The sequence below is a fragment of the Eptesicus fuscus genome, chromosome 6 (genome assembly GCF_027574615.1).
Source record: "Eptesicus fuscus isolate TK198812 chromosome 6, DD_ASM_mEF_20220401, whole genome shotgun sequence".
Lineage (NCBI taxonomy): Eukaryota > Metazoa > Chordata > Mammalia > Chiroptera > Vespertilionidae > Eptesicus > Eptesicus fuscus.
In genome coordinates this window covers 36,345,059-36,369,688 of record NC_072478.1, presented here as the reverse complement: position 1 = coordinate 36,369,688, position 24,630 = coordinate 36,345,059, and the positions used below count along the sequence as shown (strand labels likewise).

At 39.1% G+C, this 24,630-nt stretch overlaps 1 protein-coding gene across 1 annotated transcript; it reads right to left on the bottom strand.

Moving 5' to 3' along the window:
• Positions 1-8,448: 8,448 nt before the first annotated feature.
• SCRG1 (stimulator of chondrogenesis 1) lies at positions 8,449-15,388 on the bottom strand. The gene is made up of 3 exons (XM_028130713.2): positions 15,251-15,388; positions 10,086-10,338; positions 8,449-8,623 (listed from the first exon to the last, which is right to left on the bottom strand). The coding sequence occupies exons 2-3, from the start codon at positions 10,322-10,324 to the stop codon at positions 8,569-8,571; spliced, it is 294 nt and encodes a 97-aa protein (XP_027986514.1). The 5' UTR covers positions 10,325-10,338; positions 15,251-15,388; the 3' UTR covers positions 8,449-8,568.
• Between the last annotated feature and the right edge of the window lie 9,242 nt (positions 15,389-24,630).

Genomic DNA, 24,630 nt, shown 5'->3' with positions numbered 1-24,630 from the left:
GACGTATTCTACAGCTATAGATAGAGGTCACTGGACCACAGAGGACTTTATACAGAAGAGACCAGTGTAGGGCCATCTTCCACCTAAGACGCCAAGCCCCTGGCTCCCTCTGTTCCTAAGCCCCGGAAATGCCTGGAGCTGCTCCTCCGTAAGCCACCCCCCAGCTGGGCGTCTGCTGCTTCTGAATCTCTAACGGATCTGGGTGGCTGGAAGTTTTAACCCCAGTGATGTAGACATGAGTTAATACTGAATTTCTTTCAGGATAGATCTTACCATTAAACTTTTTTTAAAGGAAAGGGGGGAAAGGTTAGTATGGCTAGATAAACTAGCTTCGGATTGGTTGAAACACAAGCTATGTTGGGAGGTTTAAATTCTAAGAATAAGGGATGTTTCTTATTTAAAGTATTTTTACCTTAACCTGCAAAGATTTAATTTAAAAATATCTATTTTATTGATTATTTTTAGGAAGGGAGAGAGAGAAACATTGATGAGAGAGCATAGCACCAATCAACTGCCTCCTGCACACCCCCTACCGGGGATCAAGCCAGCAACCTGGCATGTGCCTTGATTGGGAATCAAACTGGCAACCTTTTGGTGCATGGTACGATGCCCAACCAACTGAGCAACACCAGCCAAGGGAAGACTTAATTTTTTAATAAAAACTTGACTGTTGACTTACTTTTTCCTATAAAACACACTCCATTCTTGTGAAAAAAGTTTATTTACTGACATTAAAGTGTCTATGAATATAACCTTGGACTAGCAATGTTCTTTTCATATAGCTAATTATTTAAATAAAATGTAGTTGGATAAAGAGTCAATAAGAGTTCTGGGTGTTGATTACCCAAAAAATTAAGTTCTTGTTAGAATAATCCTATATAATAAAACCCTAATATGCAAATCAACCGAATGGCAGAACGACTGGTTGCTATGATGTGCAGTGACCACCAGGGGAGCTGCAGTGTGGTGGCAGGGCCAGTCAGCGGGGCAGTGCCAGGCCGCCAGCCAAGGCAGGTGCCAGTGGGGGCCCCCAATTGCCCTGCCCACTGGTCACCCCACAGATGGCCCTGATCGCCGGCCAGGCCTAAAGACCCTACCCTATATATTGGGAACAGTCTCTTAGATTTAAAAATTAAAACCTGGCAAGGCTACTCTAACACTGAAAAATCAGGATGATGCAGCAATGACATGCATGGACTCTGGCTTGCACATTTTGTGGTCAGCCCTGACACAACTGTGTGACAAAGCCAATTACTTAACTTATCTCTGCCTCAGTTTTTCCACCCATAAGATGGGGAAAATGGTACTACTGCCTCAGAAGGGTCATGTTATGTACTACTTTTTATAATCAGGGCAAAAAAATGTAGCTGCCCATACAACAGCAAGATGCCTTTCACCTGTATGAAAAGTATGGTCACTGGTGCATGCAATGTCCCAGATTGCGAGAGGAATGTCTGCCAGTTTAGGCCCGACATCCCCCGAGAGGTCCTGGATTGTGAGAGGATGCAGGCTGGGCTGAAAGACCCCCCCCCCCCATGCATGAATTTCATGCACCGGGCTTCTAGTTTAAAACATAAAAATTGAGAACTTAAGAACCTCATCAAAGCTGAGGAACTCAAGAAACTGCAACAAAAACATCTATTTTATCTAAAATTCTAAATTCTTTGCTGTTGGGTATAGAAATAGTGAATTCACTAGAAATCCTTTTATTTCTCTATATCAAAACAAAATTTCAATGCAAACTCATATCTCTATAAGTAAGGGTAGAGGTTACTTTTAATGTTAGAGCATTAGAAGAAAGACTGCCTTTGGGTCAAAAGAAAGAAAACAATGAGTAGCAGGGGTTCAAGAAATGAGTAAGTTATTTAGTAACTATCTTTTACGGAACAATTTAGGAAAAAGCTAAAAATTAGTACCTGAAATATATTTAAGAAAACAAGCTCTATTATTTTTACACTAGAGGCCCAGTGCACAAATTCATGCACGGGTGGGGTCCCTCGGCCTGGCTGGCGATTGGGGCCGATCAGGGCCTGCTGGCCCAGGGGAGGGACCACAGGAGGTTGGCCGGCCATGGGAGGTTGGTTCTGGGAGCTCACTGACCACCAGGAGGCAGCTCCTGCATTGAGTATCTGCCTCCTGATGGTCAGTGTGTCATCATAGTGACCAGTTGACTGGTTGTTCAGTCGACCGCTCGTAATGGTTGCTTAGCTTTTATATATACAGATAAGGCCTTTTTAATTGAGGCAAAATTTACATAATATACAATTAACCATTTTTGAAGTATACAATTCAGTGGTTTTCTGAGGATGTGTATATAGTGAATAGCCTTGAAATGCATTTGACTCTTAAACAACACAGGGCTTACGGGAACTGACCCTCCTCACTGTTGAAAATCCACATATAACTTTTGACTCTGTAAATCCTGAACTTAGCCTACTGTTGACCAGAAACCATACTGATAGCATAGTTGGTTAACACATTTTGTATGTTATATGTATTATATACTGTATTCTTATAATAAAGTAAGCTAGAGAAAAAATGTTATTAAGAAAATACACTTATAGTACTTATTGAAAAAAAAATTTTACAAGAGGACCTACCCAGTTCAAATCCATGTTGTTCAAGAGTCAACTGTATATGTCCTTTTGTGTATAGGTTTTCACATATGTGATGCTGGTATAAACAAACCTTCTGTGCTACCAGTCACTAAATATATAGCACATACAATTATGTACAGTACATATACTTGATAATGATAACCAAGGGTGGTTCAAAAGTAGCTTTACAATTGTGAATATGCAAAACTGAGTTTATTCTTGTATTATTATTTATTAATTATTGCAATATTTTCCATATAAACAAATGTAAACCTACTTTTGCCATAACCTTTATGTTACTGGTTTATGTATTTACTCTACTTTTTATTGTTATTTTGGAGTATACTGTTTGTATTTATAAAAACAAGTTTGCTGTGTAAAAACTTGCTGTAAAACAGTATGGTGTGTTACACTGGCAGCAACCTCACACATCTCATATTTATCGAGTCTCTTGATTGTGTCATTTTCTCTTGTGCTTGATTTAATCTTATGTTGTTTTGTACAGTAACATGCTGTAGAGACCTGTAGGCTAGGAGCAATAGGTTATACCATATACCCAGGTATGTAGTAGGTGATACCATCTATGTTTGTGTAAATATACTCGAAGTTCACACAACAGAATCTCCTAATGACACATTTCTCAGAACGTATCCTCATTGTTAAGCAGTGCACAACCATTTGTGTCTTTTTCTTAGTAGTCTAGCTAAGGGTTTGTCAATTTTTTTGATTTTTTAAATTTGGTTTCACTGATTTTCTCTATTGTGTTTTTATTCTCTATTTCACTTATATTGGTTGTAATTGTTATTATTTCCTTCCTTCTAATGGCTTTGGATTAAAATCTTCCCTAGGTCCTTAAGGTGTAAAGTTAGGTTGCTGATTTGAGATCTTCTATTTTAATGTAGGTGTTTACAGCTATGAATTTCCTTCTGAATACTTTCACTGCATCCAATAAGTTTTGGTACATTTTGTTTTCAGTCATCTCAAAGCATTTTCTGATTTCTCTTGTGATTTTTTCTTTGACTCATTAGTTGTTAAGGATGCACTATTTAATTTTATATATTTGCAGGTATTCCAGTGTTTATCCTGTTATTGAGTTCTAGCTTCATTTCACCATGGTTAGAGAAAATGGTTTGTATGATTTCAATTTTTCTAAATTTAGAGAGAATTTTTTTTATTACTAATCCTAAAGAATGCTCTATGTACACTTGAGAAGAATGTGTACTTTGCTTTGGTTGGGTGGAGTGCTCTTTGTATGTCTGTTAGGTCTAAGTGGTTTATAGTGTTGTTGAATCCTTTATTTCCTTATTAAGCTTCTGTCTAGATGCCTTTCTATTATTTAGAATAAGTTATTGAGATCTCTAATTGTTATTGTAGAACTGTGTATTTCTCTCCAAGTCTGTCCATATTTGTTTCATATATTTTCTGGCTCTGTTATTTGATGCCTATATGTTTATAATTTTTATATCTTGTTGCAAATTGAACCTTTTTATTTAAACTTTATTTTGTCTGATATTAGTGTAGCCACACCAGCTCTCTTGGCTACTATTTACATGGATTTACATAAAGTTTAAATATATATATTTCTTATTGATTTCAGAGAGGAAGGGAGAGAGAGATAGAAACATCAATGATGCGAGAGAATCATAGATCAGCTGCCTCCTGCATGCCCCCCTACTAGGGATTGAGCCAGCAACTTGAGCATGTGCCCTGACCAGGATTTGAACTGTGACCTTCTAGTTTATAGGTTGATGCTCAACCACTCAACCACACCAGCTGGGTGAATTATTTACATTTTAAAAGCACATATCATAATATTTTGCAAAAATGATTTGTTATGGAAAGAACTCAAATGTACCTGCTGGCAATTATAAGGAATTAAAGTTGCAAAATGATCTGTAAATGTTCTTATCTGTCCTTCCCTTCATCCAATAGTTGTTGCTCATTGTTTTGGTTCTTCATGTTGCTTCCAATTATCTAATACTAGAGGCTTGGTGCACAAATTTGTGCACCAGTGGGGTCCCTCGGCTTGGCCTGTGGGATCAGGCTGAAACTGGCTCTCCAACATCCTCTGAGGGGTCCTGGATTGCAAGAGGGTGCAGGCCAGGACCAGGGACCCCACTGGTGCATGATTGGGGCTAAGGAGGAAAGTGGGAGGTTGGCCAGCCAGGGAGGGACGGCGGGAGGGCTCCAGGGTATGTCTGGCCCATCTCACTCAGTCCTGATCAGCCGGACCCCAGCAGCAAACTAACCTACCAGTTTAGGCGTATGCCCCCTGCTGGTCAGTGCACGTCATAGCGACTGGTCTAACTGTCTGCCCCAGCGAGCGGTTGAGCAGCCTTAGCATATTACACTTTGATTGGTTGAATGGATGACCGGATGACTGGTTACCTAGCATATTAGGCTTTTATTATATTGGATGTCAGGGCTGACCAGCAGACCCTGAGCGACGGATGAATGGATTACTCCGACACATTTGCTGTGTAAGAGAGGCCTAAGGGACTGACTGGCTAAAGGAACCAGAAAGCCTTGATTGCCTGCCTTGTTAGGCTTTTGTTGTAGCAGCAGTTTGAGATCAAGTTTATATTTTAGATACAATCAGTAGGGTAAGTAATATTGGGAAGACACATATGTTTGTAGTGTCCTTTAATCAAGGACACCCAAAGATTAAGCATAAGGATTCCAGTAAACACCCGGGGGTCTGCACATGCACAGACTTGTTTGGAAAGGTCAAGGAATAATTAGGGGCACCGCCTTTGGCTCTCCCCTAAGTCTCCCCTAAGTCAGAATTCCGGTAAACAGGACGGGTGGCCTTCTGCACACTTCCCTTTTCTCGGAATGTCCTCCTTACAAACTTTCCAACCAAGTCTCATGCTTCCCCAAACTAATAGTCCTTTAGGATTAGTACCTAATCCTAACAAACAAAAATATTTAAGGAATCCCTGTGGATTATGATGAGGAAAAGAGAAATGTTATCAAGAAGACATGAGCTGCCCTAGCCAGTTTGGCTCAGTGGATAGAGCATCGGCCTGGGGACTGAGGGGTCCCGGGTTTGATTCTGGTCAAGGGCATTACCTTGGTTGCGGGCACATCCCCAGTGGGGGGTATGCAGGAGGCAGCTGATCGATGTTTCTCTCTCATCGATGTTTCTGACTCTCTATCCCTCTCTCTTCCTCTCTGTGAAAGGTCAATGGAATATATTTTTTAAAAAAAGAAGAAGAAGACATGAGCTATTAGTAAGTATTACTGTAACTTTGTGCTCAGCACCATGGGATTCACAGTAAGAAAAGGATATATAAAAGCAAATAGAAAATTCAGAAATTATTATTCAGTAAGTATTTAGCATATAGGAGTTATCTGAAATGTAAAATCATGTGTCCCATACAAGTAAAGGTTTGCTTTCCTAAAAAGAAAATAGATTAGATGATGCTATTAAATGATGGAGTGGTTAAGACTCTAGATGCTAGAGGAAGACTGACCATATTTTGTTATTTTATCTTTTAGAAAAGCAAGCACGAATTTATTGAGCACAGCAAACACATACTTAGGGCAGTGAAACAAGGAAGGGCATAGAAGAAGCAATAGGAGAGCCTAGACTGGGCTGCTTTGGCTCACCGGGAAGTCAGAGAAAAGGGGGGAAAAGAGAGCCTTGGAGACAGGTTCAGGGGGTTAGCCTGGGATGAGCTACCGCTGTCCATTGCTCCACTGGTTGCAAGTTTCATGGGGTCCCTTGGAGATTAGGGGATACTGGCAGGGGGAGAGGAGGAAGGGAATAACATAGGTGTGCTCCCTGGAGGGAGAGTGTGCGAAGACTGATCATATTTTAAAACTTGGCTCTCCTGCTCTACTAATATAACTCTAAACTTAATCTCTCTAAACCTTGAAACTTTGGCTATAGAATAGGAACCATGATAGTATCAACCTCATCCAGTTGTAAGACAATATTTGGAACAATAGCAAATGTTTATAAAATTTTAGTTGTCTTTTCTTGTAACTGAAAGCCATTGAAAAAATAAAGGATCTATTCATTAATATGCTTGAATGAAATGTTGGCTTTTAAAAATGTTGTTTTTAAAAGCCAACATTTCATTTTGACGTCATCAGAAAAATGTTGAATAAGGTGTGTGAACATTCATGCTTTTACATTTATTTAGTAGTATAAAGAAGAATGTGTGGTTCTGTAATCCATTTATAAAAGAATGCCATTGAATTGCATATTACAAAGTTATTTCCTGAAAAGAGAGACTATGATGAAGAATAATCATAATTGTAAAATTCCATTTATTAAATATTTAGCTTTTTTTTCAAATACTATTTTTCTCATCAGGCTTTGATTATAATAATAAGGGAAAACTTATTCAAAAGCCATTCTTGCCACATATATACCCTCATGCTGAGATACTGAATCTTTACCACATTTTTTTTCTCCCTTAAAGGGAGTTTATACCAAGTAGAAAATTAAACTGGCTTACTGCTGATTTTCTTTATTTACCTATTCTATGCACTGTTCCAGAAAGGACATACGACATTCATTATTGAGTTAGTCCTGTTTTAATACCAGTCACTTCAGGGGAGGAAGAAACCTGAATCAAAGCATGTTATACTGATAAGAAATTTGATTTTTTAAAACAATTCCACTTCATGCATTTTTGTAAGAGGCAATACTATTTGAAATCAGGTTGTAACTTACGTTTGTGTGAATTTTAAGAGGAACTGAATTCTGACTACCTCAAAACTGTTTGATCCAGCACAGTAACACTTACTGAATATTGAATAGATGCCAGATACTGTCCTGGGAGTGGTCTTCATAAACAGATTAGGGACCTCAAAGGATCTATTTCCATTAAATAATGTAACTTTTATTCACGAAATATCTAAGTTTACTACAGGTAATGTGCTTCTCAAACCTTTCTCCACAATGTTTTGTATGGCATCCTATACCTCTTCTCTGTAGCAGGCTTCACATTTATAAATAATTTGTATATAATTATTATACTTTTGTTATACAATTTCCGAGAGGCAATCCATCTTATTCATTACTATGTGCCCACATCTTAATAATAGCTGACCCTTAGCAAGCATTTAATCAATTTTTGTTGCATGAAGAACTTTCTGAAATCACCACTAAGGCCACTAGTCAATGCATACCTCCTAAGGTATGAGGGCATAGTCCAAAACTGTCTCTGACAATTGGAAAATATTTTTGAAGGCATCTGTTTTATTTCCTTTTAAAACTCATTTAACTTTTTAATTCTCATCCATTATGTGTGATTTTTTAATATGAGCTGTTTTCAGGAAAAATTGATACATTGGGCATATGCATCATAGTTTTAAGAATACAGCTGTTGTGTGTGAGTGTGTATAGTGTATGGGCTTTGGAATTAGGGACCTGTTCAAATTCTTGCCTTGATTTTTAGCAAATATCTTAAACTTAAGTCAGCATTTGAAAAATAGGTTTAAGAATGCTTACCTTGAAGGTTTTTGTTGTTGCTGTTTTTAAGAGAATAAAATGAAATTGTACTTAAAATAGTTGGCCTGCATAATATATACTCAAGTACTGGCTTCCTTTCCCCCTCTTACTAGAAAACTCCTAGTTTCCCTTTTAAGAATCTCAATTTATATGTGATTCTTTCCATTAAGTATTAGATGGTCAAAAACTGTCAACTAAGAACTGAAAGATCTCATTCTTTGAGCCAGCATTATGTCTGTTCATCTGCAGAACAAAATTCTTTTATTGAACGTGGTTAACACCTCATAGATGAAAACTTTCTAGCCAATATTTTTAACCAGTGCCAACAAAGTCCACAGAGAAACATTAAATTGAATTAATTTTTATTACTACTTATTTGACACAAGTTTACTTGTCTTAGACAAGTGAGAATTTATAAAATCTGTGCTTTATTGCATGGGTAGAAAGTAGAAATTTAGTTTCTGGGAGATTAGCGATGGTGCTCTCCGGAATACATGAAGATTCTCAGTGACTGTTGCAAGGAATCACAAAGGAGATCTTTGGTCCAAAGAAGATATCTCTGAAAAAATATATAAAATTATATCATGAAATAAATACAAACGCATTTCTGTAAATTGGATTCAAGTCTTACAATTACAAAAAAGCAAAGATGGTACTTTAATATTAGATGGTATTTCATTTATTTGGTCTGGGAAAAATTAAATCATTTTGTGGAATCAGTTAACTCAAGTTCTTGATATCATCATTAATACAGTGATTCTGAAACGTCGTCATACGTCAGAATCGCCTAGGAAGAGTGTTAAGCCATAATTGCTATGCCTCACCTCCAGTGTCCCTGATATAGTAGGTCTGATCTGGGGCCCAAGAATGTTTATGCACTTTTTTTTAATGAATGTTCTTTTTTTTTTTTTTAAGTGCATTTTTATTGATTTTAGATAGGAAGGAAGAGGGAGAAAGGGATAGAAACATCAATGATGAGAGAAAATCATTGATTGGCTGCCTCCTGCATGCCCCCTACTGGGGATTTAGCCTGCAACCTGGGCTTGTGCCCTGACTGGGAATTGAACCATGAGCTCCTGGTTCATAGGTTGATGCTCAACCACTGGGCCACACCAGCCAGGCAGGATATGCATTTTTAACAAGATCACAGGTGACAGTGAAGCTGCTGTTCTGAGAACCGCACACTAAGAACCAACTGGCTTGGTAGAAAAAAAAAAATCTGGTCGAAATCAGAAGACCTGAGTTCTAGTGCCAGTGCTGATATTAACTAGTCACGTAGGATGGTGCTGGACATTTTATCTCTCTGTACCTTTTCCTTGATCAGATGGTTATATCTGCCTCTTCTACCTTACAGGTTTCTTAGAAAAATGAAAATATGATGACAAGTAATTTGAAAAGGCTAATTTAGGTATGAAATAGCCAAGATCATAGTATTTGAAAGATTTCTCAGGAACCAAGGGTTTAAAATCAAGCGTTGGAAATATTTATTGACTTATCTACTATTATATTATACTTAAAATACATCTACTTTCCAAGTCAGTGAGAAACTTTTATTTAGTTTATTTCTGGTTAACTCATACACAGAGCTGGAAATTTTTTCTTTGACCATTACCAAACTTTTCGATCCAGTTAATTACTTGATCCTGTTTGCTGACATCTTTTATCTAAAGCCTTTTATTAGTTTTCAGATTGGTTTAAAATATCAACCTTGAAGCTGACCGCTGCTGCTGGTAGATTTTTTTTGTGGTAAAATCTGATAGGGAATTTAGATTTTAATAGATTGGAGTGTTATTAATTTTCTGGATTTCATTTAGTTTTATTAAAATCTGCCAAGTTCTGTTTCTCAAATGAAAACATTTAGTTCTATACACAATGGTGATGATTCTAGCAAATAGCTGAGATTTGAACAGGATTTTACTAAAAAGGGTGATTATTTTCAGCAAACTCATTATAAAGGTGTCAAAAAAGAATCGTTATCCATACATTTCATAGCAATATATTTTGTGATTACATTTCCTTACTTTGGGCAGCAGAGCAATTCGCTGAAGTTGCAGTAACAGATCATCTCACATCCCTTTCCATCCCAGAAATGATCCTGGACGTTTACATCAATCTTTGTCAGGTCAGCTACTCCTTCTGGAAGGCTGTGACAGTTGCGATCTTTTAGTATTTTTCTGTAGCAAGAGAGGCGACTTGCAGGCATGGTTTGGACTCCTAGCAGCAAAGTTAGCCCAATGGTGACAAGTACTATAAATTTCATTTTGGCTTTTGGCCCTGAGATAGAAGAAAAACCAAAATGTGTTAGTGTTAATTTGTTTTTAAAGATGGAATTCGTCTGAACGTAAACTTCTTAGCATTCTCATACACTCCTGGGTAGAAAGAGTTGATCTTTTCTACTCTCTTCTTTGTGATTCTCAATGTGTAGTTTAAAGACCATCTACAATAAAAATCACTTAGGATATTTGTTAAAAATTAAATGCCTTGGTTCCACAAAGAAATACTGATTAAGAAATGCTGGATGAAGGAAAGAGGTGGTAGTAAGATCCAGAATTTGCATTTTTAAGTACTCAAAGTAATTTTTTTTGTATATTCAATAGAGAAAAATTGCTTTTAAAAATATTTCTATTAATTTCAGAGAGGAAAGGAGAGGGAAAGGAGAGATATAAACATCAATGACGAGAAAGAATCACTGATTGGCTGCCTCCTGCATGCCCCCAACTGGGGATTGAGCCTGTAACCCGGACATGTGCCCTGACCAGGAATCGAGCTGTGACCTCCTGGTTCATAGGTTGACTCAACCATTGAACCACACTGAACAGGCAGAAAAATTGCTTTTTAATGTGATAAAACTGACAAATTTCTAGGATGGAAAGCTTTACCAGGGCAGTCTATTTTTTATCACTACATACCCAATGGCTAATACAATACTTGGCCCACTTTTCTAGTATTAGTAAGTGCTTCTCTGAAAACACACTTTTTTGTTGTTGTTGTTAATCCTCACCTGAGGATATTTTCCCATTGATTTTTAGAGAGAGTGGAAGGGAGGGGGGCAGACACAGAGAAAGAAACATCAATGTGAGAGAGACACATCGATTGATTGCCTCCCGCACGCACCCCAACCCGGCCGGGGATTGACACTGCAACCAAGGTATATGGCCTTGACTGGAATCAAACCCGGGATCCTTCAGTCCATGGTCTAATGCTCTATCCACTGAGCCAAAACGGCTAGGGCTGAGAACATATTTTTAATCCTGAGCAAGCGCCTACAGAAGTTTCATATTATCTAAAAGACTGTGAATTTCTTAGGGCTAATCCTCTAGTCTTCCTTCCACTTCTCCTCCACACAAATCATTCATTATTGCAATTAGTAGGCCATCAGACCTGAAACTTCTTCAATCCTACACATATGTCTTTGCCTTGTTGCCCCCGCTAACCTCTTACCTTTACATTAATTTCTGATCAAACCATCCATTAAGGACAAACCTCAAACTCATCTTTCCTAAGAAACCTTTCTTATATAGCCCATATCATTCTAACAGTTCCCTTGCTCTCTATTTCCATAGCTCTATATGTATATAATCTGTACTGCAAGAACTGTGAATTTGACTAAATAATGCCTTGTCATTGTCAGCATTTTTCATAAGCCAGTGAACCATATGGAGTATATGGCTACAGCTGGGAGTGGGAAATTCACAGAAAGCCATTTGACCACTTATTGAATTGGTCATTTTATGGATTTACCTAGAACCAGGAAGGAAGATTTGGAAAGATCATAAAGGGCCTTATAGGACATGATAAGGCCTTTAGATTTTATTGATTATACCAGCCTGTGGGGATCAGGCCGAAACTGGCTCTCCAACATCCCCCAAGGGGTCCCAGATTGTGAGAGGGCACGGGCCAGGCTGAGGGACCCCACTAGTGCACGATCGGGGCTGGGGAGGGACCATGGGAGGGCTCCAGGGCATGTCCGGCCTGTCTCACCCAGTCCTGATCAGCCGGACCCCAGCAGCAAGCTAACATACCAGTTAGAGCATCTGCTCCCTGGTGGTCAGTGCGCATCAGAGCGACTGGTCGAACGGTCAAATGGTCAGACACTTAGCATATTAGGCTTTTATATATATAGATTGAGAAACCATTGGAAGATTTTTATTGAATAGTAATATGATCTTATTTATGTCTTTTTGAAAAGTTTTTTTTAGCTTTTTTTTTTTTTTTAGCTCTTTGAAGGTGTGTTATGGTGGGACAAAATTGGAAGTAGAATAAAAGAGGCAAAAGTAGATGGAAGATGTGACACTAGAGGGAAAGAATCAAGAATAACGCTTACATTTTTTACCTGAATGCTACTGACATTTATTGAGCTGAGAAAGAATTGAATGGAGTCAGTTTGGGGGTAATGCAAGAGTAAATTTTTGGGCAAGTCAAGTTTGAGATGTCTACTACACATTCAAGTAAAGATGTTGAGTAGGCAGTTGAATATGAGTCTGAAGGTCAGGGCTGGAAATACAAATTTGAGAGTCATCAGGATATTTATTGATAGTATTTCTAGCTATGGGACTGGCAGGGTAATCAGTATAGATTCAGAAGAGAAGAGGCAAAGAACTGACTAAGGCTGAGCCAACACTCAGAGGACTGGAAGAGAAGATGCCAGCATCATAAAGGCAAGGACTGTAACTTCTATTTTTTTTCTTTTTTGCCTCTTTTCTGAGAGCGCTTGCTTCAATGCTGGGCTCATGGTAAGTATTCAAAAAATATTCACTGGAGTGAAAAATAAATTGCAGGAAAAGTAAGTCTGTATGCTGCCATACCACACACCTCTTCTGACTGTGTTCATGCCAGAGCATAAAATAGTGTTTCTGTCACAGTCTCAGTCACATACTAAGATGGAAAGTTCCACATCTGGCAAACACTTATTGGTAGTTCTTTTTTTTTTAACACTTTAGAAATTACATGTTTGAACTGACATCTCTCTTCTTCTTTTACTTAAGTGCAGATAAATAGCTTTAACTCTTATTTAGCCAGTGGGACAATGTCTGAATGTTCCTGTGATACATTGGTTGGTTTTTTTCATTAGAAGACACCAACCTTAGTCCTTGGCAATCCATCAAGACCATATATTTTCAAGTTCCAACAAGATGAAATGACTTTGGCAAGTTTGAAGCAAACTGCTCTATTTTTTTCTCTTTCAGTTGAAGTACATGCACATAAAATTCCTACTGGAGTACATCCAAATTATAAAAGAAAACAAAGCTAAAAGCTGAATATCTGAAGGAATAAGCAAGGGACCCTCAATTAGTTATCTATTGGATTTTTGGGCTAAATTTTATGTAATTAATATTGTTCCTTATGTATGATACCATTCATATCCCAATATTTAATAGATTGGCATGATATTAATGGGAAATATATGTCATATATATTGCCATTGTTCCACTTGATATAGATATATATATAGTTAATACTCACCTGAGGATATTTTTTCCATTAGTTTTTTGTTTTTCGTTGTGTTTGTGTGTTTTTTTGAGACAGTGAAGGGGACAAGCGGGGAAGAGAGAGAATTAGTTGCCTCCTGCATGGGGCCAGGGATTGAACCTGCAATCCAGCTACGTGCTCTTGGTCAGGAATCCAACCCGCAACCCTTCAGTGCAGAGGCTGGCACTCTAAACACTGAGAAACACTGGCCAGGGCTAATGGCATAATATTTAAAAGATCAAGGCAGAGCATACAGAATTAAAGGCAAAATGTTTCCAATTAAGCAATAAATCATTGCCACCACCATATAGGTAGGGAATTGCAAATCTTGATTGTGTAAAGGGTATTTGGCACTAGCAAGCTTTTGAATGGTTGGAGTTAAATGGAGACTTAGAAAGAAAAATTATCTCATGTAATGGCCAAAACTAACAGGGCTATGTAGTTTAAGTGTTGAGACATTTATGGTGCAATGCTCATATAGGCAGCTGATGTCAGTTCTGGGAACTGCTATTTTAAAAAGTGGAATGAGACAGAGTTGATGAATTAGACAGAAAGGGCAGTCCATTTTCAGATTTCTTTCAAAACACAGCAAAAGAGAAGCAAAAGCTGCTAAAGCAAATGAAAAGTACAGCCCAGAACCTGACATTTAAAATTATAGCTGGAAGAGATTAAAATTGCTGTCCAGCCTGTCATGTTTTCCATCATCTTTCTTGGAGGATGAAACTCACTGTTGTTTGAAAAATTCTTTCTCTTTCTTATTAACTGTGATACAAGAGGTTTATCTTAGAATGACTGAGTCCTGGAGTGAAACTTCTCTAAGGGTATGTTAAAGGAATCAAAGTGGTATTAGAAAGTGGAAAAGCCTTTCAAACATCATTAAAACAGACATGATCAGCCCAAATAGCCAAAAGCCATTCATCAGTGGACAAATGAAGTCCGTATCCTCCCTGAAGGCGACCTGCCTTCAGGATGCTCAAAGAATGCTAGGAAATCATATTGCTATTCAGTCTTGCATCATTTAAAATGTTTTCCTGGTCACAATAGATCATCATCATGGAGAAAAGGGCCAGCATTTGGGAGAGCTTTTCATAGACTGTGTACCTAAGTTAAGGAATGTTAAAGAGAAATTTTTATAACCCCCCAAAGGGAAAAAGGGTTCCCTTTATCTTAGCAGTACAGACACCTTGTTGTGTTCCATGATGGGAACACCAAGGATGAATTCAATGAATTCCCTCTTTGTATCACACATGTATACCAGTTTCTTTTCAGGAATCAGGATTTTTAAAAAGCAAGAGACATTTGTGTTCTTAGACCTTGCAGTTCATATTGAGTAGGTAAAATATACAGATATAGCTACTGCATTTTAAAAAAAAGTATATACTTCATCATCCTCAAATAGTTCTGAGTCGTGGAATAAGGTCCTGTTGTGTGGACCAAATTCAGAGTGGACCTGTGTATTCATAAGAAATAACAGAGAGGAAGCTGCCTCTTCCGAGCCTCATGATTAAGTGACTTTCCCAGTATCTATTCTCTTAACCTGATTTTTTTTCCTTTATACTAAGAAGCATTTGTTTTTCAAAGTACATACATCATCTCTTTAGAGGGTCTCTTTCTGTCTGTCTGTCTTTCTCTTCGCATAAATACATTTCTGCTCTAATCGATAGTGTGGAGTAGAATAAATGACATTAAATGGTTTTTAAGAAAAAAAGTTACATACCCTTTTCTTCTTTCCTTTTGGTCTTCTTGTCAGAGGACTCTTTTAAAATGCTCCAACTCGCTGGGTGAGTTTGGGCAGAAGGAGAAGAGAGGAGGTGCTGGAAGGAGGTTCTTCACAAATGAACCTTTGTCTGCCTTGTCTCCCGCCTGGGATTGACAGACTGGCTGCTCCAGCCAAGACTCTCGGGGAGGGGAGGGGAAGACTGGGCTGCAAGAACTGCCTCCCTGGGGTTCTTACACACCAGGCGAAGATGGACTAAACAGCTTCTTTACAGAGGGAAATAACGAGTCTATACAAGAACCTCAGGGAGGCAGACTTGGGGCAATAAAATATTAAACCCGAGGGATTTATAAAGAACACACAGAGAGTCATTTTTTTCTTTTACCTGAAGCAAAGTGTGTGTACACAGGCACATATGTGTGTGAGAGACGCAGACAGAGAGACACTCAAACAGAGAGATAGGGACCGAGAGCTAGGGAGAGGGGGAAGGAGGGGGAGAAGGAGATGGCGAAATGGCTAATATGATTTAGGAAAACAGTTGAGCACCTATTCCTCTTTCATGGTTTCTTTGTGTTTTGTCACCAAGTTTTCTTCACCATCTAGATCCCTTGTTATAACATTTTGGTTGAAAGTATATTCCAAATCTCATAACCAGCCAATGGAAAGCAAAACGTACAATGACTAAAAAAGAAATCTATTCTGTGTCTCAGGAATAAAGGCACAAAAGGAATTTCATTCTGTGTTGAGCAAAGTGTACTGGAATTGTAGCGTCTGTGAACTATCCTTCAGTTGCCGGGTTTTTAAAAAATTCAATTTGGGCCGAAACCGGTTTGGCTCAGTGGATAGAGCGTCGGCCTGTGGACTGAAAGGTCCCAGGTTCGATTCCGGTCAAGGGCATGTACCTTGGTTGCGGGCACATCCCCAGTAGGGGGTGTGCAGGAGGCAGCTGATTGATGTTTCTCTCTCATCGATGTTTCTGACTCTCTATCCCTCTCCCTTCCTCTCTGTAAAAAAATCAATAAAATATATATTTTTTAAAAATTCAATTTGGAATAGTGTTGCTGGAGTTGGAAATATTATAATAGAACAGGGATTATCTAGACAGAAAATGGAAAAGAGGTCATTCTAGGATGTATTGACAAAAGCATGAAGGTGAAGGACTGGGTAACAAGTTTGGGGATCACAGGTAGTTTTGTGTCCTGGAACTAGTGATGGTGGAAGATAAGATTAGAGGGAGAGAGAGAGAGACAAGTTGATGAAGTACCTCATATACTGTGCTAAAAGTTTTGGATTTTATCCTGAAGGTAAATGGAAAGATGATGACACATATTAAAGAGGTCGAACCCCTGACTGGAGAATGAAAGAATTATGGTGTGGGAGGAAAGAGACTGGAAACGGGAGAAGGGGAGCTCCTGCGGTGATACAGGAGAGGAGACAGGAAGCAACACTGAAAAGATCTGGTGACCAATTAGGTGTTCATGTTTAGGGCAGAGGTAGCTGAGAGAAGGATAGGAGACTTTATTAAATTTCAAAAATTTGGACCCTTGGATGAACAATGCTGTTCTTCATCTTTGAGGGGAAAAAATGCAAAAAGAGCAGTTTGGGATGGAGCAGGTGTGGGAGATAGAAATGAGTTAGTGAATGAATGTTGGATTTATAGAGCCCTAGATGGAATTGGGAATGTTTAGTAGGCAGTTTTTTTTTTAATTTAATAAATCTTTATTGTTCAGATTATTACAAAAGTTTCTCCTTCCCCCACCCCCCATAGCTCCCCTCCACCCGGTTCCCACCCCACCCTCTTGCCCTTACCTCCCCCCTCACTGTCCTCATCCATAGGTGTACAATTTTTGTCCAGTCTCTTCCTGCACCCCCCCATAACCCTTTCCCCCTGAGAATTATCAGTCCACTCCCCTTCTATGCCCCTGATTCTATTATATTCACCAGTTTTTTCTGTTCCTCAGATTTTTAATTCACTTGATTTTTGGGTTCACTTGTTGATAGAGATGTATTTGTTGTTCATAATTTTTATCTTTACCTTTTTCTTCTTCCTCTTCTTAAAGAATACCTTTCAGCATTTCATATAATACTGGTTTGGTGGTGATGAACTCCTTTAGCTTTTTCTTATCTGTGAAGCTCTTTATCTGACCTTCCATTCTGAATGATAACTTTGCTGGGTAGAGTAATCTTGGTTGTAGGTTTTTGCTACTCATCACTTTGAATATTTCTTGCCACTCCTGTCTGGCCTACATAGTTTCTGTTGAGAAATCAGCTGACAGTTGTATGGGTGCTCCCTTGTAGGTAACTAACTGTTTTTCTCTTGCTGCTTTTAAGATTCTCTCTTTGTCTTTTGCTCTTGGCATTTTAATTATGATGTGTCTCAGTGTGGTCCTCTTTGGATTCCTTTTGTTTGGGGTTCTGTGTGTTTCCTGGACTTGTAAGTCTAGTTCTTTCACCGTGGGGGGCGGGGGGCAGTTTTCAGTCATTATTTCTTCAAATAGGTTTTCAGTATCTTGCTCTCTCTCTTCTTCTGGCACCCCCATAATTCTGATGTTGGTATGGTTGAAGTTGTCCCAGAGGCTTCTTACATTATCTTCAACTTTTTGGATTCTTTTTTCTTTTCCAGTTGAGTGTTTTTTGCTTCTTTGTATTTCAAATCTTTGACTTGATTCTTGTGTTCCTCTAGTCTGCTGTTGGATCTCTGTATATTATTTTTTTATTTCAGTCAATGTATGTTTAATTTCTAGTTGGTCCTTTTTCATATCCTCGAGGGTCTCGCTAAATTTATTGGCCTTTTCTAGGAAATTCTTGAAAAACCTTATAACTGTGGTTTTGAATTCTATATCCAGTCATTTATTTTCCTCTATTTCTTTCATTTGTGATCTGTTACTTTGTCTCCGCATTTTCACTGCTTCCCTGAGTTGGTAGGGTAGCTTTGTGTGCTAGTTTCCTATATGGCCCAGTGGGTCAGCCTTCCCAGTCACCTGAGGTGGACACTCTTGGTGCACCCCTTTGTGGTCTGTGTGTACAGCCTTGTTGTAGTTAAGTCTTGATTGTTGTTGGTATCACTGGGATGAATTGACCTCCAGGCCAATTGGCTATGTGTATCAGCTGTGTCTACACCGGGAGACCTGTGCTGGACATAGCCTTATAGGACCAGACTTGCAAAATTGCAAAAGCCTCTGTGCTCAGCTTGGATGGGGCGGAGTCTCAGGGCTGAGCAGACAGTCTTGGCTTCCCATCAGCCCTGCCCTTGCAAGCACGCGCCTCCAGACCTCTGCCTTCCGCGCTCCCCTGAGTTTCCTCCTGACAGTCCAGATTCCCCAGGCTCGCCTGGAACTGGGGTTCAGTGCAGTCGGAGCTGGGGTTCAGTGCAGTCAGAACTGGGGTTCAGTGCAGTCAGGAGCTTCTGACTCCCTTCCCCTAGGGATAGCTAGCAGCAACCTCAGCAGTCAGTCATGCGTGCACTCATGCATGCGTACCTCCAGACCCCTGCCCACCGCGACTTCCTCTCTGAGTCTCCATGTGCCTTTCTCTCTACTTGACAGTCCAGACTCCCCCCGTATGAGCCTGGGTCCATGGCGTTTCGCCTGGAACTGAGGTTCAGTGCAGTCGGAACTGGGGTTCAGTGCAGTCGGAGGCTTCCTTCCCTCTCCCGCCAGAGAACGCCAGCCAGGCACTCAGCTGCCCTTCCTCTCCATATGCGCGTCTTCGTACCTCAGTCCTTTGCAGTTCTGATTCTCCGTGTGCTTTCCTCTTTACTTCTAGTTGTAGAATTTCCACTCAGCCAGCTTTCCTGTGGTTCTGGGTGATGTCCATTCTGTCTTTTAGGTGTAGTTTTGAAATTGTTGTGGGAGGCAGCAGTTTAGGTGTTTATCTATGCCGCCATCTTGGTTTCTCTCTCGGCAGTTTGTTAAATGTACATGGAGCACAGAAAAAAAGAATGGGCTAGAATGTTAGAATTAACTGGTCAACTAAATGTCAACTAAATAACTAATTGAGTTATGCAATTACACCCTTAGGTCTGAGGGCCGGTGCTCTAACCACTGAGCAATCTACTAGGGCTGAATTCATTTTTATATTCATTTGAAGCAGAATTCAAATCTATACAATACCAGAAATATACCTGGCATTGTGTTTCTTGCATGCCTGCTTCATATGGTACCCAAGACCTCTTTGGTAATTACCTACTGCCTCTGGATAATGTTCCTAGTTACTTAGAAAAAAATTGCCCCTAAAAAGCACATTTGGATCTTGGTTTCCTAGTCCCTGTTGCCTGTCAAACATTTACTTATTACTAATTGGGCTTCCCATCATTTCAAGGGAGAATTGTTGAACATTACTAAATTTTTTAAAATATATTTTTATTAATTTCAGGGAGGAAGGGAGAGGGAGACAGAGACAGAAACATCAATGATGAGAGAGAATCATTGATCAGCTGCCTTCTGCACATCCCCTACTGGGGATTGAGCCTGCAACCCAGGCATGTGCCCTTGACCGGAATCAAACCCGGGACCCTTCAGTCCGCAGGCCGACGCTCTATCCACTGAGCCAAACCAGCTAGGGCAACATTATTAAAATTTCAAATGCCTGCTGCTGCCCGGCTGGTGTGGCTCAGTTGGTTGAGCATAATCCCATGCACCAAGAGGTCATAGGTTCAATTCCTGTCAGGGCACATGCCTGGGTTGCAGGCTCGATCCCCAATAGATGTTTCTCTCCCTTTGATATTTTATCTCTCTCTCCTCTCCCTTTCTTTCTCTCTAATCAACCAAAGGACTTGTATGCATGCATATAAGCCTAGCCAATGGACACAGACACCAGGGGAGTGAGGGCATGAGTGGGAGGGTGGGGGGGCAATAGGGGAAAAAGGTCACATATGTAATACCTTAATCAATAAAGAAAAACATTTTTTCTAATGGTTAAAAAAATAAAAATCAATGAAAAAGTGCCTGCTGCTATTCATCCTGATGTCTATTCCATGCAGCTGCCCATTTGAGAAGCAATTGATTGCAAACCAAGACCTGCGATTGCAGAGGCTGCCCTTGTGACTTTCAATTTAGGGCTCCAATTTGAAACCACTGTTTGTTTTCTTGTATGTAGAAACTTCAGCATTTTTGTTTTGTTTTCTCTCCTGATTGCCTATAACTCAGACCTTTTGTTGAACCCCGATTTATGTTGCTCTGGAGACCATCTGTCTCTGAGATAGCCTCCCAAAGTAAACCTTTTATATGAGATAGGTAAGGCCATTCAGACATACTGTCCAGATTTCTAGAAAACATGTCCTGCTGTATTTTTATATGGCAGTCTCTCTCTCTATGTGTGCATGTTTTATTTATATAGGTATATTTTATCATATCAAGTCTAATCAGGTTTGTTACAAATAGGAAATCCCCACAAATTGATGACAGAGCTTAAGCAATTTGATCTAGAACTTAAGCAATTATGTTAAAAGTACTGGCATTAAAAAAAGTGCTGGTATTACATTTGAAAAGTGAGCTGATTAGCATTTCTTAAAAAGCAAACAAACAATAACAACATTAAAATCCTTCTAATCAGATGAAGTCTCAGCAGATATTTTGCATCTAAATAATTGTAGACATCCAACATCTTAATCTTGTGAGAGGAAAAAAAAAATGGGAACACATAAATTCTTCCCCTCATTTCCACCTGGGAGCTCATGCATATGACCTGATTTAGAATCTGCTGCTCCTGTGTTCCGTAATTGACCCCTTTCTCTCATTTCCCTCAGGCTTAAATCCTGCAGGAGGCGCCGAGAGTGGCGGTGTGGCGAGAAGCAGCAGCAGGTTTCAACCTTCATGGGTTCTTCCCAGGAGAGAGGTAGGACCCGTTTTATGTGAGTCTCCTTGACAAAAGGATTTCTAATAATAAGGCTAATGGAAACCTAATTCACGGCATGTTTGTTGAAACCATAATGAGCTACAGACGAAATTGCCTTTTAAAATTCCTTTAAAATAAGTTAAAAGGAAACAATTAACCTGTTTTATCAAACTTTATTATTTTTGAACTCAGTAAAAGAGTATTCTTTTTTATTAAAACTATTTAAAGTTTTCCTTAAGATTTTCTCTGAACTTGGAACATTTGTGCTGAGAATGGGTTATGCAGCTGGGTGGAACAAGATAACCTCTGTTCCCCAAACTTAGCTTTCTGCCACCGAAGTGAGACTTAAGGAAACAGACTCCATTGAGGAGTCTCAAGTGAGGCCCTTGAGGAAAGAGCCGGATCCCCCAGGAGCTGTTGTGTAAGATGTTGAGCTGATGCCATGACAACTACTGGATGAGAACTATTTTCTAGAGGCACTCATAGTGGGAAGCAGTTTTGAAGGTCTGATGTACTTGGGGAACTGCTGGATTTCAGACAGGCAGCGGTGGCTGTGATGATGATCAGAGGGGGAGTCTTCTTGCTCAGAAACTGTTAGTCAGAACAGTAAACACAAGACCTCTTTTACCTGGGCTTGGAGAGGATGACGTCCACCGGGAGTGCTGGGCTTTTTCACAGCATTTCTACATAGAGGTTGTGACACCCTGAAGAATAGGATCTTTAAATACAATAGAAATAAAGTCAGTAAAATGAACATCAGGAGTGAAATGTATTAAGAAGGAAAGAAACCTGAACATAACCCCTTTAGTTTTCTGGAAATCTAAAAGGGACATTGGACTAACAGTGAATGAAATCACAGCCCGGATCCCAACAATAATCTTGTGGTTTGTTGGAAAGGACCAACTTATCAAACCCAGAAAGATCAAAGGAGTTCTTAAGTGTGCCAACATGTGATCGTTTGCAGATCCTGAGTTCTTGTCCTAAGCTTCCCAAAGTTTTTCCACAGGTACAAGCATCTGGTTGGTTGGCAATGATAACAATAACAGTATTGATACTACCAATAATAATGTCATTGCCAAGTGTACTAAACACTTTAGAAGTGTTGGCTTATTTAATGCGAACAACATTGTTTTATGAGATAGTTTTTCAAAGTCTTCCTTGGACATATAAACTTGAATCAGCTAAATAGAGTTTTCTACAAAGTCAGATGTGGAAAATTGCCAAAATGTCAGTCATTTGAGTAGAGTTCCTAAGTGATTATTATTCTAGAAGTAAAATCGTAGTGCCAGACATTCAGTAAATACTTATTAAATGAATGAATGAGTCAATAAATAAGTGAGCAATGGATGAAATACTTGCATAGAGATTAGGTTTTGGGGAATTATTCACCTTTCAATGGTTACTTATCGAGGGTCTACTGTGTACTATGATAGATGTGTAGTGTCACTAAGGATGTAGTTCAGCAAGTAGACACCACTTTCTCTAGGCCATCTCTGAAGTGCAGGCTATTAAATCCTTCTGTAAATCCTCAGTCTTCTCTCTTGTTAATAAAGGGCTTAATTGATGATTTTTATAGTCCCTTCCATTTTCCACTTTCAAAGAGTGTATGATTCTCAATATCATTTTTTAATAGAGTTTAAAATTTTAGAATAGTTTTTGAATTATGAAAAAAAATTGCTAACAGTACATCCAGTTGATTTTTTATTAGTACCTTACATTAATGTGGTACATTTGTTATAATTAATGAATTGATATTGATACATTATTAACTAAAGTCCATGATTTATTAATTTTCTCAGTTTTTATTAAGAATTGAGTGTCCTCGCCAGGCCAGCATGGCTCAGTGGTTGAGCATTGACCTATGAACCAGGAGGTCACAGTTTGATTCCAATCAAGGGCATATGCCCAGGTTACGGGCTCAATCCCCAGTAGTGGGCATGCAGGAAGGAGCCGATCAATGATTCTCTCTCATCATTGATGTTTTTATCTCTCACTCCCTCTCCCTTCCTCTCTGAAATCAATAAAAAAAAAAAACATATTAAAAAAAGAGAGAAATGAGTGTCCTTTTTTCTGTTCAAGGATTCCCTCCAGGATACCACCTTACCTTTACTTGTTATGTCTTCTTAGGCTTCTATAGACTGTGACTGTTTCTTCTTACTTTTTCATTGATTTTGATGATCTTAACAAGTTTTGAAGAGTACTAGGTAGGTGTTTTATAGACGGTCCCTCAATAGAAATTTGTCTAATATTTATCTTAGTATTAAACTTGGAGTATGTGTTTTGGGGGGGGATACCCCATAGTTAAAGTGCTATTTTCATCATAGCATATCAAGGGAGCATACATTGAACATAACTTATCAATGACAGTAGGAACCTTGCTCACCTGGCTGGAGCAGTGTTTGGTAGGTTTCTCCACTCTAAAGTGGCTCTTCTTTCCCTTTCTGACTGCACTTTGTGAAAGGAAGTCTTTGTGCCCAGCTCACACCTAAGGAGTGGAGGAAGGGTTATGGTCCACCTCCTTGAGGGCAGACTATCTATATACATTTTAAAAAATTCTTCTGCATGTGAGATTTGTCTGTTTCCCCTAATTTATTTATTTACATCAGTATGAACTCATAGATATTTATTTTATACTTTGGATTATAATTCAGTATTTTTTTTTAATGTTTTTTTGTTGCTCAAATTGTTCCATCTTTAGCCATTGAGAGCCCTTTTGTTTATCACCTGTTTTTTTTAAAAATATATTTTATTGATTTTTTACAGAGAGGAAGAGAGAGAGATAGAGAGTTAGAAACATCGATGAGAGAGAAACATCGATCAGCTGCCTCTTGCACACCCCCTATTGGGGATGTGCCCGCAACCAAGGCACATGCCCTTGACTGGAATCGAACCTGGGACCCTTGAGTCCGCAGGCCAATGCTCTATCCACTGAGCCAAACCGGTTTCGGCTGTTTTTGTTTCTTTAATTTTATTTTATTGTTGACGGTATTACAGATGTCCCCTATTTTCTCCCTTTACCCCCCTCCTCCCATGCCCTGCTGCACCCCAGGCCTTCACCACACCATTGTCTGTGTCTATTGGTTATGCATATATGTATATGAGTTCTTTGGTTAATCTCTTCCCATTTCCCTCTGTTCCATGTCTCCATGCCTCCGGACCTATTTTGTTCATCAGTTTATTATGTTCATTACATTCCACTTATAAAGTGAGATCATGTGATATTTGTCTTTCTCTGACTGGCTTATTTCAATCAGCATAATACTCTCTAGGTCCATCCATGCTATTTGCAAAGGGTAAGAAATCCTTCTTTGATATAGCTGCATAGTATTCCATTGTGTAAATGTACCACAGCTTTTTTATCCACTCATCTACTGATGGGCACTTGGGCTGTGTCCAGATCTTAGCTATTGTAAATAATGCTGCTATGAACATAGGGGTGCATATATTCTTTCTGATTGGTGTTTCCAGCTCCTTAGGATATATTCTTAAAAGTGGGATTGTGGGTCAAATGACAGTTACATTTTAAATTTTTTTCAGTAAATTCC